General features: G+C 51.6%; 1 protein-coding gene across 3 annotated transcripts in view; it reads right to left on the bottom strand.

The window, feature by feature from the left end:
• REXO1 (RNA exonuclease 1 homolog) overlaps nucleotides 1-13,014 on the bottom strand; it is a 38,998-nt gene extending 25,984 nt beyond the window's left edge. The window contains exons 1-3 of one of the 3 annotated variants that reach the window (XM_053372554.1): nucleotides 12,750-13,014; nucleotides 3,807-5,467; nucleotides 827-931 (exon numbers count right to left, since the gene is read on the bottom strand). In XM_053372554.1, the coding sequence (XP_053228529.1) occupies nucleotides 827-931; nucleotides 3,807-5,467; nucleotides 12,750-12,903 (1,920 nt within the window). In that variant the 5' untranslated portion in view covers nucleotides 12,904-13,014. Of the gene's footprint in view, nucleotides 1-826; nucleotides 932-3,806; nucleotides 5,468-7,966; nucleotides 8,161-10,091; nucleotides 10,151-12,749 lie in introns of those variants that run through there. The other 2 variants (XM_053372555.1, XM_053372556.1) reach the window with 2 other exon arrangements.
• Between the last annotated feature and the right edge of the window lie 3,136 nt (nucleotides 13,015-16,150).

The raw sequence follows: 16,150 nt of genomic DNA, 5'->3' as shown, positions 1-16,150 counted from the left end.
GTATGTCTATTTCAGCAGCGGTATCGTAAAACCCCGTTTTCGTGAGGACACGGATTTAAGCTTCGACTTTTCGTGTTCGGAATTTGGAGGGGGGTGGGAAGAGTGAGGTTTATATTCAGGCCAATACGGAAACAGGTCTCGGTGTTTTGATTTCTGGGAAATGGAGTTGAGAGGCGACCTAACCTGGGGAGAAAACAGCAAAGACCCGACGAAGAGAGCACAGCAGAGGTTATATTTTCTGAGAATCCTCCGGGAAAACAATCTCTCAAAGGACCTGTTGACGGCATTTTACCATTGCACTGTGGAGAGTGCATTAACTTACGGTCTGTGTGTGTGGTTTGGGAGCTGCGCGGCCAGGGAAAAAACAACGCTGTCCAGGGTTGTAAAGACTGCGGAGAGAATAATTGGGTGCACTCTTCCCACCTTGGATCAAATCTACGCTTCCAGGTGCCGTAAGAAAGCGGCAGAGATAGCGCAGGATAGTGCGCACCCCGGAAATGATCTCTTTCAGCTTCTGCCTTCTGGAAGAAGGTCCAGGGTTATAAAGACTAGGACTAGCCACCTGAGAAACAGTTTCTACGCAAATGCAATTCTGGTTCTAAACGCAGCATAAGGGGTCTCTATAGTATAGTGTATTTTAAAATGGGGTTTCAGAGTTTTTAGGGTTTTATGTAGTTTTTCAGTTTCATTGTTCTGCATGGGACAATGACAATAAAGATATCGTATATATCGTATATATTGTATATCAAATCCTGTATCTCTGGGCATGATCCAGCTGCTGCTAAGGGTTTTGTGATGCTCTCAAGCTCCCCTGCTATCAACTTACGTTCCCTGGCTTTGTCACGTGGGAGATCCTCCGCTTCTGGCCAGGAAAAAGCGTGGTTAGACAGTCTTCGGCCGGCTTTTCCTCGGACCCTTCCTCTTTCGACGGCTGGCGGAGAAAAGGAGCCAGGGGATAAGAAGAGGGAGGGTTAACCAAAGCGAGCGAAGGCTTCCTGCTCCACCACCCTTTGCATATTTTGCTGGGAAGGAGGGTGAGAAAAAAGCCTCTCCCTACAGTAACCGGGAAACAGAAGCGAAAGCGAAACAAAGAAGATTTGTGGGGAGGGAAGTCACTTCGCAGAAGCAATTGCACAAGGGCTCAGCAACCTTTTCCAGCTGTGGGCTGGTCCACCATGCCTCAGGGGGCCGGACTATACAGTGGTACCTCGGGTTAAGTACTTAATTCATTCCAGAGGTCCATTCTTAACCTCAAACTGTTCTTAACCTGAAGCACCACTTTAGCTAATGGGGCCTCCCGCTGCCGGAGCCCGATTTCTGTTCTCATCCTGAAGCAAAGCTCTTAACCTGAAGCACTATTTCTGGGTAAGCGGAGTCTGTAACCTGAAGCGTATGTAACCTGAGGTACCACTGTATTTTTTTGGGGGGGGGGAATTGAACGAATTCCTATGCCCCACAAATAACCCAGAGGTGCATTTTAAATAAATGAACACATTCTACTCGTATAGAAACACGCTGGTTCCCGGACCGTCCGAGGGTCGGATTTAGAAGGCGACTGTGCCGGATCCAGCCCCCAGGCCTTAGGTTGCTGACCCCTGCCCTTGCGTGACAAACTGGAAGCTGCTTTCTCAGAAAGCCCCGCCGGGCAGGATAGCCCTCGCCTCGCAGCCTTCTGGCCTGCAGTTTCAGGCATTCGTCAGCGATGGGGGGGAGCTTCCAAATGCTCTTAGACTCCGGCTCCCATTGGCCATGGCGGTCAGAGGCGATGGGAGTTGTGATCCAGAAACGCCTGATCACCAACAGTGTCCTGAAACTAACGCGCAGTAGAAGGGGCATTCGCCGCTCTCAGGAGAGAAAGTTCCTTCTTGAATCGGGGTTTCCCAAACCGGGGTCTCCGGCTGCTTTTGGACTACAGTTCCCATCATCCCTGAGCATAGGTCCTGCTAGCTAGGGGTGATGGGAGTTGCAGTCCCAAAGCAGCTGGAGAACCAAGCCTGGGAAACCCTGTTCTAAGCACCCTCCCTCCTCTTGTAAGGTACCGTATTTTTCGCTCCATAAGACGCACCAGACCACAAGACGAACCTAGTTTTTGGAGGAGGAAAACAAGGGGGAAAAATATTCTGAATCTCAGAAGCCAGAACAGCTAGAGGGATTGCTGCGCAGTGAAAGCAGCGATCCCTCTTGCTGTTCTGGCTTCTGGGATAGCTGCGCAGCCTGCATTCGCTCCGTAAGACGCACACACATTTCCCCTTACTTTTTGGCAGGGAAAAAGTGAGTCTTATAGAGCAAACAATACGGTACTTCTTAGATTAAGGATGGCGGACCTGAGGGAGCCTTCAGGTTCCTGCCGGACTACAACTCCCAGCAGGCCCACCAACCAAGAGTGAGGGACGGTGGGAGTCCAGCAAAAATATGGAAGGCCTCCCAGCTTCCCTGTCCTCATTTTACATTATGCTCAGCAGGGTGGATAAAAATCAATGGTTTTTAAAATTTTAAATCAGATTTTTTTAAAAAAATAAGAATTTTTTTATTTTTAAAAAACTATTTCAAAAGATTTTCCATTTAAGTTACATTATACTCCACAGGCTATTCATCAGGAAATAAGGATTTGTCTTTAAGTTTTTCATGCGTGCTGAAACTCAGTCTAAGTTTTTTTATTATTATTGTTTAGCCACAACAGTTAACAAACACGGATACATTCGCTACGATGTTACTGTCTTAGTTAAATAAATTGTTTAACGTGTTTTATTAAGGAAATGGTTGTTTTTCTCCTCCTAATAAAACACAGCAGAAAAGTTGTCCAAATATAAACAGTTAACTTATTAAACCTCACCATAATTTCATAATTATCGGTCTATGTATTTCTAACAGTAGAACCAAATCGGTAATTTGTGATGTAACTGTAAAAACGACTCTGAAAATTTATTATTCCAAAAATGAAACCTGCATCTGGTTGTAAATATTAAGATGATACGAGCAAGAATGAGTCTTTCTGTAAAAAAAGGATTAAATCAAGTCTTACTGAATCAAATCCACCCTGGTGCCACTGAGTTACTTTTATTTGTGCGATAAATCGCCCTTAGCCTCGAAAAGGTTGTGGATAGTTCAGACTGTACAGCACGAGACTCTTAACCCCAGGGTCAAGAGTTCGAATCCCAACTTGGCCAAAAGATTCCTGCATTGTATGGGGTTCGGCTAGGTGACCCTGGTGACCCGTTCTAACTCTAAAAAATTATATGATTCCGATTCTACTAAAGGGTCTGAGCAAATGGGTGTTGGCCCCAGGAACACCTCCTGTTTTTACATTTCGCTTGGAATAGCTAAACTCAAAAGAATTAAGGGGGTGCGACCCCCACAAAGCAGCCTCACCTGGGTTAAGTGGGAGCAGAGCCAGAGGGGCTTTCTTCCCAACCTAAAGGTAAAGGTAAAGGGACCCCTGACCGTTAGGTCCAGTCGTGGCCGACTCTGGGGTTGCAGCGCTCATCTCGCTTTATTGGCCAAGGAAGCCGGCGTACAGCTTCCAGGTCATGTGGCCAGCAGGACTAAGCCGCTTCTGGCGAACCAGAGCAGCGCACGGAAACGCCGTTTACCTTCCCGCCGGAGCGGTACCTATTTATCTACTCGCACTTTGACGTGCTTTCGAACTGCTGGGTTGGCAGGAGCAGGGACCGAGCAACGGGAGCTCACCCCATCATTGCGGGGATTCGAACCGCCGACCTTCTGATTGGCAAGTCCTAGGCTCTGTGGTTTAGACCACAGCGCCACCCACGTCCCTTTCTCAACCTACCTACCCCCGGACCTCTTACCTGCTTCCCCATCCTGCCTTTGTCTTCCGTCTTGACGTCGGTCGACTCGTTAAAAATCCGAAGGCACTCCTCCATGGGGTCGGACTCGAAGTCCACGTCCCTCTCCAGGACCGAATAGTCGAGCTCGTCGGAAGAGGAGGACGAGGAGGAGGAGGAAGGAGGAGCAGCTTTGGGTGCCTTAGGGCGCTTCGCCACCCCGTTGTCCTGGGGCGGAAGGAAGCAGCAGCCGTCGTCTCGGTCCGAATCCGAGCTCACGTCTGGGAAGGCCACGGGGTGAGGCTGCCCCGCTTGCCCCTCGTCCCCGCTCTCATCCCCAAAGAGGTCAGCGTGGCTCAGAGCCCGCCGTTTCGCCTTGCACTTGGCTCCGGGGCTCTCCGTGGGACCCTTTGAGGCGGGACGCTTCCCCTGCTTGTCTTTACGTTCGGCCTGCGAAGCCTCGGCCTTGGGCCTCAAGCCCCCGGGCGGGTTCAGCTTGCCGTCTTTCTTCACGCCGCCCACTTTCTCTGCTCTGGGGCCTTGGGGGACCTTCTTGCACATGCCGGAGCTCCCCGCTTTTGCAGCTTTGGGGTTCTCATCCTGCTTCCTCGAACGCCCGTCGGCGTGGGGCTTGCTGTGCTTCTCCTTGCTCCTCTCTCCATTCCTGCGCTGAGCCTTCGCTTCCGCCTTCTCCTTGTCCGCAACCTTGCCACGCTGCCTCTTGCCATCTGCCGCGTGGCCGCCGACGGCCTTCTTTTTCACCTTCTCCTTCGGGCACCCCTTGCCCTCGCTCGTGTCCCTTTTGGGGGGCACCTTGGCCACCTTTTCGCCCTCCTCCGGCAAGTCCTTGACGCCGCCCTCGATGTCCCCCATATCGTACTGCACCGCCGTCTCCTTCATTTGCCGGGAATCGGCCCGCGGGGACCCCTTCCCGCCTGCGGGCTTGCTTCCCGGACCCCCTTTCGGTTTCGAAGGGATGACGGGAGCCGCTTCGCACTCCTCTTCCGAGTCGGAGAACCTGGCGTCCGGCTCGGGGCCGCTCCCTGCGTTGCAGTGCTTCTTGGGAGAAGGCGAATATCCCTCTTCGGGGTCGGCCTCCCTTTTCCTCTTGGCCCCCCTCTGCTCCTTGGCTTTGCTCAGGAGCCGGGCGGAGTAATTCGAAAGAGGGTCGTACTCCAAGTCCGTGGACGGTTTGGAGTTGTCGAGGGTGTATTTGCTCTTGGCGACTGTGCAACTGTACTTCTTGGGCTGTGTGACCACCGTGGGCACGTACTCCAGCGAGCTGCCCTTGCCTTTCGCCTTGTCGAAGGTATCCAAGGTGTACTTGGTGGAGCGGCTAGGAGCGGCCACCGCGAGGGGGGTGGGATTGTAGTCGGCACTGCCGCCCGCGCTGTAGCCCCCGGGGTTATATTCCAAGGCGGCGAAGGACTTGGGTGCTGCTGACCCAGGGGCCTTGGAGACCAGCGACGGGGGCTCGGAGGAGCCGTACTCCTTCGCCGTCCCCAAGAGCTCCTCGTACTTCTTTTGCTCGCGCTCGACTTCGTTCTTGACGGCCTCGATGGCCTTGTTGACCAGCTCAAGCTCCAGGATGCCTGGCGCTGCCTCGGCCATCTCCTCCACGGAGCCATTGCGGCTCTGCGACACGGGCTTGGGAAGCTCCGGGTTGTAAGGGTCATAGCCGCACCCTGCGGGGGAAAAGAAGAAAGGGAAAAGTTACGACTTAGCATCTCTCTGAGAATTCCCATTTACCGTATTTTTTGCTCTATAAGACTCACTTTTCCCCTCCTAAAAAGTGGTATTACCGGTGGCAAAAGCAAAACGAAAAATAAATATTGCAAGCCTGTAGGCGATCTGAAGGTCGGCGGTTCGAATCCCCGCAATGACGGGATGAGCTCCTGTTGCTCGGTCCCTGCACCTGCCAACATAGAAGTTCGAAAGCACCTCAAAGTGCAAGTAGATAAATAGGTACTGCTCCGTTGGGAAGGTAAATGGCGTTTCCGTGCACTGCTCTGGTTCGCCAGAAGCGGCTTAGTCCTGCTGGCCACATGACCCGGAAGCTGTACGCCGGCTCCCTCGGCCAATAAAGCGAGATGAGCGCCGCAACCCCAGAGTTGGTCACTACTGGACCTAATGGTTAGGGGTCCCTTTACCTTAGGCAGGGGCTGCTGTGTTTTAACTGACTGTATGCAAACTGAGTCTCTGAGACACGTTGCATGGAAGGCAATGAAGTAATCAGCAGCCAACACGCCAGTCCTCACCATCTCAGGCCTATCTGTTCTGCTGGGCAACCCTAACACTCCCATGCTAGAGAAAAGGGCGAAGATTGCTTCAAAGGTTTCAGGGGCGGACATGAGCCCATCACAGCTACTCCCCCCATTTTGTGGGGACTGTTGCTAGTTGGAAATAACAGCCCTGCCTTAGCTAGGAAGGCATAATCTCTGAGAAAAGGGGACCAAAAGGAGGAAACTGCAGTACTACCTTGCCTTAACCAAACGGGAAGCGGCGGGGAAAGGCTTTTCAGAACAATTGCCCAATACAAAGACTTCTAGGAAAGGAACTATTGCCCAAGAAGCCTCTGTTTTTAATCAAGTTTCTTAAGCCGGTCGCCTGAAGAGCAGAGATAAGCCCAGTTTCGCTGAAGCTCGCTTACAGAAGCCACCCCAAAAGCGAAGAGATATAAATCTCCCGCCGCCACAAGCCACTCCGGCCAAACTTGCGGAGTCAACCTATTCCTGGAAACGGCTCTTCGTCGAGAACTAACAGAAACGTCAAATGCATTTGACGTTTTGAAAAGGAGAGTCCCATGGACTGCAAGAAGATCAAACGCATCCATTCTTAAGGAAATCAGCCCTGAGTGCTCACTGGAAGGACAGATCCTGAAGCTGAGGCTCCAGTACTTTGGCCACCTCATGAGAAGAGAAGACTCCCTGGAAAAGACCCTGATGTTGGGAAAGATGGAGGGCACAAGGAGAAGGGGACGACAGAGGACGAGATGGTTGGATAGTGTTTTCGAGGTTACCAGCATGAGTTTGACCAAACTGCGGGAGGCAGTGGAGGACAGAAGTGCCTGGCGTTCTCTGGTCCAGGGGGTCACAAAGAGGCGGACACGACTAAACGACTAAACAACAACAACAAATCTTTGCCAGGGTAGCGCCGATGATCTCCCCACACCGTGCTGCCTTTTAGAGGTTGACGGACTCGATCCCAAAGCCACAGGTTCCCCATCTCTGATCTCATAGAACTGAAGATGGAAGGGGCCTTCCAGCGGCCATCTAGCCGAACCCCCCAAAATGCCAGGATCACAGTTGGAGCATCCTGTGACGGGCAGCTTAAAAACCTCCAACCTTCGAAAGCAGCCCGTTCCACTCTTAAGTGGCCCTTGCCTCCAGAAAGCTCTTCCTAATGTTACGTCGGAATCTCCTTTCTTGACCACCAGAGCAACAGGAAACAAGCTAAGAAGACGCGAGAATGCCTCTGTTTACAAGAGGTGCTCCTGTCCTGAGATGAGGGACAGGGAAAACTTCTATCCCCCCCCCCCCCGATGATGCTTGGACTCCCAATTCCCAGCAGCCCACACGGCCAATGGTCAGGAATTGTGGGACTTGCAGTCTAGCAACATTGGGGGGTGGGAGGTGTTGGCCAGCGCTGAATATTGCAAAATTGGGGGGGGGGGAGACAGGGACCATCATAAGTTGCAGCAGTTCTGGAAACATTACTGAAAAATGGAACTGAAAGGCTATTTTGACCTCCACCCCCCTTTACATACAAAACAGAGTTTCACCCCCGTGAAATTTGTCTCGAAAGAAAAGACAGAAATGAGACGACGAGTTTCTGGCCACCTGCAGCTCAAAGCTTAACCCAACTTGTCTAATAATTAGCAGGGAGAGACCATCGCGGGCAGCGGGTGTTTGAAAATCCGCCAATCCCCCACGCAACGCTCCAAGTCATTTTGGCACCCGATTTAAAGGCGAAGCAAAACAAAAACGAAGCTCTTCTTTCTAATGAAGGACATGGAGAACAGGGGCTTCGTCCCAGCGAGACGGTGAAACAGATAATTGCAAAGGCCGTTTGCTAATTTCCTCTGCCACCTATCTTCGTGACTTGGGTAATTCAAGGCTGCCTCTTCAGCGGAAGTTAAACGTGCAACATATGCAAAATAAATTTAAAAAGTGCCAGGTACAAACCCTGGATTCTCCAGGGAGCGCTGGAGAAAATGACTCCCTGCCTGAAAACCTGGACAGCAGCTGCCAGTCCGTGTAGACAACACTAAGCTGGATGATGAGTGGTGTAAGGCACCTTCCGATATTCATATTTAAACAAGCCATTTCTTTAGGCGAAAGACTGTAGCTCAGTGGGACAGCATGCAGAAGGTTCTGGGTTCAATTCCTGGGAGGGGGAAAAGGCTCCCTTGTGTGAGACCGGCCGGTATAGGGCAGTATACAAATTTAATATTAATAACCCTGGAGGATCTGACAATGAGAGATGAACAGTCTGACCAGGAAGCTTCCTACATAAGCCTTCGAGGAAACACCATGATAATACCAACACATACTCATATTTTTCGCTCTATAAGACGCACCAGACCACAAGACGCACCTAGTTTTTGGAGGAGGAAAACAAGAAAAAAAATATTCTGAATCTCAGAAGCCAGAACAGCAAGAGGGATCGCTGCGCAGTGAAAGCAGCAATCCCTCTTGCTGTTCTGGCTTCTGGGATAGCTGCGCAGCCTGCATTCGCTCCATGAGACGCACAGACATTTCCCCGTACTTTTTAGGAGGGGAAAAGTGAGCAAAAAATACGGGACTTTGCAAGCAATGCTTTGCACACTAAGTTTTCTTTCACATGACTCGGGGACCCCGATCTCCGCCCTAGATCCTGCAAAGACACGGCTCCTGCCAGAACGAGCTTCCCTGCTCTGCTGTTTCGATCTGGTTTAAGGCAGGTTCTCGTGCTCTTAAAAGTAACCCGTCCAAAACCTAATTGAGGGAGGGAGCCACCGAAGAAGAAACCAATATTTTTGGGACAATTCCTATGCTTTTCTTTCCCGTGGGTTCCCCTTCCAACAAAGGAATTGAATTTTCAATGGTGTTTGGAGCACCCCCCCTAAAAATTTTAACTTCGATGATTCCACTATGTAAGGATCAAAGGTCACTTAAGACCCAGGTAAAATGAACCGGGGGGTGGGGGTGGTAAGAATACTCTTTTCCAGGTATCAAGGGTCCAAGCTGACCCCAACAAGAGTGAAAAATTGCACTTCACAATGCAATTGCGACTTAATCCAGCCGTTAAGAGTAGGGAACATTAAACACTCAGTACTTTAAATAAAAACACACCTCCAGGAGATTTAAGTCAACACTGGATTAATTATCAAATGCAGCCTACCACCACCAGTTAAAAACCCTCTCTGTGGGCATGTATTTGACCCAATACTCAATTAGCATCTGTGGTTGTGTGTGTGTGTATATATATATATATATATATATATATATATATATATATATATGTATATATGTATATATATGTGTGTGTATATATATATATTTATATATATATATATATATACACGCAGAGACATCACCTTGCCAACAAAGGTCCGTATAGTTAAAGCTATGGTTTTCCCAGTAGTGATGTATGGAAGTGAGAGCTGGACCATAAAGAAGGCTGATCGCCGAAGAATTGATGCTTTTGAATTCTGGTGCTGGAGGAGACTCTTGAGAGTCCCATGGACTGCAAGAAGATCCAACCTCTCCATTCGGAAGGAAATCAGCCCTGAGTGCTCACTGGAAGGACAGATCCTGAAGCTGAGGCTCCAAGACTTTGGCCACCTCAGGAGAAGAGAAGACTCCCTGGAAAAGACCCTGATGTTGGGAAAGATGGAGGGCGCAAGGAGAAGGGGACGACGGAGGACGAGATGGTGGGACAGTGTTCTTGAAGCTACCAGGATGAGTTTTACCAAACTGCGGGAGGCAGTGGAAGACAGGAGGGCCTGGCGTGCTCTGGTCCAGGGGGTCACGAAGAGTTGGACACGACTAAACAACAACAACTAGAGAGAGAGAGAGAGCGCACAGGAAAGCTTAGATGAAAACAAAGGATTTCAAGAATGCTTCACAGGTAAGTAGCAGAGAGTGAAGGGTTACACAGCCTACATACAAAATTCACCAGTCCCATTGTAGGCTATTCGCCTGCAAGATAGCATGCCTCACCTCCAGAGATCGCCCAATAATAGCAAACTTTTTTTACCTGGCGCCCCAAAGAAAGACCACCAAGGAAAGCAGGATTCAATCTTTTTTTTAAAAAAAAAAAATTTACCTGGGCTCTCGTGGGTTAGCAAGGAACGGAGGTATTTGTTCATGCTTTCAACTCTTATTTTAACGTCTCCTTTGCAGGCGAGGATGTCGGCAGTCATGACTGCCCTGACTCCTGTTGCAGCAGAGATATATCAGAGGGTGGAGGAAACTGGTCACAGGTCCCAGTTTCGCAGACTCGCATGGCTTTTAAAGAGACACTGCCCTCTTTTAGTTTTCAAGGGCGTTAGGTTTTCTGTTGTTTAACTTTCCCATGAGACCCCACAGTGCAGGTAAAACAAGAAGCCCCCCCCTTTTTTTCAGATTGGGAGATTCACTAACTGAAAGCGTTAAGCTTATTCATTTGCCAAGGCCAGTGCTTTTTTTTTCTTAAAAAAAATGTTTAGGGGTACTCTCATATCCCTCCTCGTATTGAAATACTGCCCCTCAATGAAGCCAAACTTGGATTTGCAAAATGTTTAAGGGAATGCATACCCCTGCGTACCCCCAGAAAAAAGCACTGGATACAGAGATAAATAGGAGTGAAAGAACCCCTTAGCATATGCAGAGCACAATAGATAGATAGATAGAGAAATATTTATATATCTAGTGATAGATAGATAGGAGCACAAGAGTCCCTGAGAATACGCAGAGTGCCTTCCCCTCATGTGAGGGCGGGTGGGGCTTCCTCTCCCCCTGCCTCCCTCCCTCTCGACAGAAAGATAGATGTACAGTGGTACCTCGCAAGACGAATGCCTCGCAAGACAGAAAACTCGCAAGAAGAAAGAGTTTTCCGTTTTTCAAGGTGCTTCGCCAGACGAATTTCCCTATGGGCTTCCTTCACAAGACGAAAGCCCATAGGGAAATCTCCGGGGACAGCGGGGAAGCGCAGCGCGTCTTCCCCACTGTCCTCGGACCTCCTCCGAAGGCTGGCGGTGGGGCGGAGAGACCTCCTCCCGCCGCCAGCCTTCGGAAGGCTGCTCCGAAGGCTGCCGGTGGGGCGGAGAGACCTCCTCCCGCCGCCAGCCTTCGGAAGGTTCCTCCGAAGGCTGGCGGTGGGGCGGAGAGACCTCCTCCCGCCGCCAGGCTTCGGATGGCTGTCCTGAAGACTTGTGGTGGGAGGAGGGTTTTCCTTCCCACCGCCAACATTCAGAATGCTGTTCTGAATGTTGGCGGTGGGGAGGAAAAACCCTCCTCCCACCGCAAGCCCCGGGAACAGAGGAGAAGCGCCGCGCGCCTTCCCCTCTGTTCCCGGACCTGTCCTGAAGGCTTGCGGTGGGGAGAAAAGCCCTTCTCCGCACCGCCAGCCTGGCAAGCGGTCTGCATAGGAACGCATTAATTGATTTTCAATGCATTCCTATGGGAAACCGTGCTTCGCAAGACGAAAAACTCGCAAGAAGAAAAAACTTGCGGAACGAATTAATTTCGTCTTGCGAGGTACCACTGTATCGATATATCTAGTTATAGATTAGATACACATATGGGAGTGCAAGAGCCTCTGAGATTACATAGAGCACAATAGATAGATAGATAGATAGATAGATAGATAGATAGATATAGATATAGATAACAATCTATACATGTATCTAGCTATAGATAGATACGATATATAGATGGGAGTGCAAGAGCCGCTGAGCTTACACAGAGCACAACAGAGAGATAGACTGATAAATATAGATACATAGTCAGATGAGTGCTAGAGCCCCTGAGCATACGCAGAGCACAATAAACAGTTAGATAGAAAGTAATGAGGTATAGATATACCTCATTACAGATAGATAGACGGGAGCGCAAGAGCCCCTGAGCATACGCAGAGCGCTCTATAGCTATATACCTATGGATAGACGGGAGTGCAGGAGCTCCTGAGCATACGCAGAGCGCCGCCCCCTCCCCCCCTGAGGGCGGGTGAGGCTCCCTCCCTCCCTCCCGGCCCCTGAGCATACGCAGAGCGCTCTATATCTATATACCTATAGATAGACGGGAGCGCAGGAGCTCCTGAGCATACGCAGAGTGCATTCCCCTCCCCCCTGAGGGAGGGCGTGGCTCCCTTCCCTCCTTCTCGCCTGGCCCCTAAGCATACGCAGAGCAGCGCCCCCTCCCCCCTGAGGGTGAGCGAGGCTCCCTCCCTCCCTCCCGGCCCCTGAGCATACGCAGAGCGCTCTATATCTATATACCTATAGATAGACGGGAGCGCAGGAGCTCCTGAGCATACGCAGAGTGCATTCCCTTCCCCCTGAGGGCGGGCGAGGCTCCCTCCGCCCCCCCTCGCCTGGCCCCTGAGCATACGCAGAGTGCATTCCCCTCCCCCCTGAGGGCGGGCGTGGCTCCCTCCGCCCCCCTCTCGCCTGGCCCCTGAGCATACGCAGAGTGCATTCCCCTCCCCCCTGAGGGCGGGCGTGGCTCCCTCCGCCCCCCTCTCGCCTGGCCCCTGAGCATACGCAGAGTGCATTCCCCTCCCCCCTGAGGGCGGGCGTGGCTCCCTCCGCCCCCCTCTCGCCTGGCCCCTGAGCATACGCAGAGTGCATTCCCCTCCCCCCTGAGGGCGGGCGTGGCTCCCTCCGCCCCCCTCTCGCCTGGCCCCTGAGCATACGCAGAGCGCCGCCCCCTCCCCCCTGAGGGCGGGCGAGGCTCCCTCCCGGCCTCCCTCCCTCCCGGCCCCTGAGCACAGGCCGAGCGCCCTCACCTGCCGCCGAGGCGGAGGGCCTCCTGCTGCTCCTGGCCTGGCCCTGCTGGGCGTGCGGCGGGCCCGGCGGGTGTCGGAAGTGGCAGTAGGGCCTGTGGCAGGCGGTGCCGAAGGGGCAGTCGACGCCTCGCAGGAAGCCGCTCGAGCGGAGCATCCCGGCGGGGCATGAGGGGAGAAGGGACGAGGCCAACCGCCGGCTCTTTCTTCTTCTGTCAGGCCGCCGCCATCTTGGCTGAGGGCAAGGCCCGGGGCTTCGCCGGGCCCAACGCGCCTGCGCCGCGCGGGCCGGAAACCACGCCTTCCCCTCGCAAAACAAGAGAGGAGGAGCTCGGGAGGGGAAACAACGCGCATGCGCCCCGAGGGGGCGGCCATCTTGATTGAAGCCGGGCTGTTGCGGGGACTGGGAGAGGGAGGGCAGCCACTGCGCATGCTCCTTAAACCATAAAGGGTGGAGGCTTTGGAAAGCTTAGAAAAGGCGCCATGTTAGCCGAGGGCAAAAGGCCGAGAGGATGTAGGGTTGCGCCAAAGCGCATGCTCGTTGCCAGAAGGGTCCTTCAACGCCCACTTTAGAGTGTCTTTCCAGGACATGAGGTGGCTAAGGAGGTGCCTGTTGGAAAGTTGGAATAAGGAAGGGAAAAGGGGGTAAAATCACGACCAGGGGGAACGGGTATGAAAGAGGAAAGGGTGATTTAAAGAAGGAAGTCGGGGAGAAAGGAAAAAAAGGGAACTGAGCAAAAGTCTCTTGGCTGCCAACTTTTTTTTCCCCCAGAAAAGGCTCCTCTGCCCTTAAAACTGCATTTTTTTTACTTTTTTATTAAAATTTTTAGAAAAGCACGACCTGTCTTGAGTGTCTTTTCTCCTCTCTCACCTCGGAAAAAAAAGATACACAATAGGGGGACATCTATTGCATTTTTCTCACTGGAACAGTAGGCGCAGGAGCCCTGCTGCAGGGAACATGGAGAAGTGTTGGCAGCAAAACTAAAGCAAATACAGTCAAAACTTGGCAGTGTTGGGTTGGAAGTTGGGTATGATCAAAGGCAGGGCCAGTTCCCGTGCACCGAGAGCCTCTGAGCACGTTAAAAGTGGCTCATTATTCAGAGCAAAGTGCTGGTCTCTCCTTCCATGAAGGTTTTATTTATTTAAATTTAATTCCATGCTGTATCATATTTATAGATCTCCAACCCCATTCGCAGAAAGTTGTGTTTCTTCCATTATTAAATGAATCCACACGTCGGTTAACTGTGATGGTTGCTTGCTGGTCATGTTGTGCGGATGCCTGATGATCATCTTCCAAAGTGACTCCTCTATTCCAAACTTAAAAACAGAGAGCGTAATGTTGGTGGTCAACAAAAGAGGTTTAAAGACTCTCTTAAGGCAAATCTAAAAAATGTACTATAAACACCGTCAACTGGGAAACACTGGCCTGCAAGTGCTCCAGTTGGAGAACAGCCTTGACCAAAGATGTTGTGGGCTTTGGAGACACTCGAACTTAGAACAAAAGGGAGAAACGTGCTAAGAGGAAGGCAGGCTTGGCAAATCCACACCGGGATCAACTCCTGCCCGGAAACCAATGTCCCCACTGTGGAAGGACGTGGGGATCCAGAATTAGCCTCCACAGTCACTTATGAACTCATTTATAAAACTGTGTTTATGGAAGACAATCTTACTCGGCTACGAGGGATCGCCAAAGAAGATCATAGAATCATAGAGTTGGAAGAGACCACAAGGGCCATCGAGTCCAACCCCCTGCCAAGCAGGAAACACCATCAGAGCACTCCTGACATATGGTTGTCAAGCCTCTGCTTAAAGACCTCCAAAGAAGGAGACTCCACCACACTCCTTGGCAGCAAATTCCACTGTCAAACAGCTCTTACTGTCAGGAAGTTCTTCCTAATGTTTAGGTGGAATCTTCTTTCCTGCAGTTTGGATCCATTGCTCCGTGTCCGCTTCTCTGGAGCAGCAGAAAACAACCTTTCTCCCTCCTCTATATGACATCCTTTTACGCTGTGGGTAAAACCTCAGCCCCTAGGACTTGCCGATCGCATGGTTGGCGGTTCGAATCCCCGCGGCGGGGTGCGCTCCCGTTGCTCAGTCCCAGCGCCTGCCAACCTAGCAGTTCGAAAGCACCCCCGGGTGCAAGTAGATAAATAGGTACCGCTTTATAGCGGGAAGGTAAACGGCGTTTCCGTGTGCGGCTCTGGCTTGCCAGAGCAGCTTCGTCACACTGGCCACGTGACCCGGAAGTGTCTGCGGACAGCGCTGGCTCCCGGCCTCTAGAGTGAGATGAGCGCACAACCCTAGAGTCTGGCAAGACTGGCCCTTACGGGCAGGGGTACCTTTACCTTTTTATCATATCACCCCTTAACCTCCTCTTCTCCAGGCTAAACATGCCCAGCTCCCTTAGCCGTTCCTCATAAGGCATCGTTTCCAGGCCTTTGACCATTTTGGTTGCCCTCCTCTGGACACGTTCCAGTTTGTCAGTGTCCTTCTTGAACTGTGGTGCCCAGAACTGGACACAGTACTCCAGGTGAGGTCTGACCAGAGCAGAATACAGTGGCACTATTACTTCCCTTGATCTAGATGATGATGAAGAGGTCAAATATCAACAAGGCAGAGACATCCTTTGGCATTTTCTACACTTTGGGGGGGGGGAGAGACACGGGTGGCACTGTGGGTTAAACCACAGAGCCTAGGACTTGCCGATCAGAAGGTCAGCGGTTCGAATCCCCGCAATGACGGGGTGAGCTCCCGTTGCTCAGTCCCTGCTCCTGCCCACCTAGCAGTTCGAAAGCACGTCAAAGTGCAAGTAGATCAATAGCTACCACTCCGGCGGGAAGGTAAACGGCGTTTCTGTGCGCTGCTCTGGTTCGCCAGAAGCGGCTTAGTCCTGCTGGCCACATGACCCGGAAGCTGTACGCCGGCTCCCTCGGCCAGTAAAGCGAGATGAGCGCCACAACCCCAGAGTCAGCCACGACTGGACCTAATGGTCAGGGGTCCTTACACTTGGGGGGGGTGTTATGCGCAACATGTCTTCTTCAATCCTCTTCCTAAATAACTTGGCAGATAGCTTATAAAAACAGTAATCCATATAGAACAAAGAGAGTCCCCTTTCCCACCCCAGATCAGTCTTGCGGTGAACTGCTGCGATTCCCGCACCAAAGGGGGTTGGTTTGGATGTCCTTTGGGGAGCCCTTCAACTCTCCCCATTCTCCGAGAAAATTCTGATGTTCTTAAAAACAAAGCTGCCGTCCCAAACACATGGACCAGCGAGGAAGCCCTTCTTGAGACACGGCAAGGCATTTAGGATAGCATGCAGGAAATCAATTTCACAAACAGCACACAAGACACACGAGTAAAGCAGTTTGTCGTTTTTATTTTTCAAGCGGCACACCCAAAACACA

Source organism: Podarcis raffonei, chromosome 18, assembly GCF_027172205.1.
Source record: "Podarcis raffonei isolate rPodRaf1 chromosome 18, rPodRaf1.pri, whole genome shotgun sequence".
In the NCBI taxonomy this organism is placed as follows: Eukaryota; Metazoa; Chordata; class Lepidosauria; order Squamata; family Lacertidae; genus Podarcis; species Podarcis raffonei.
The sequence above is the reverse complement of the archived record's forward strand: the minus strand, read 5'-3'. Positions and strand labels throughout refer to the sequence as shown.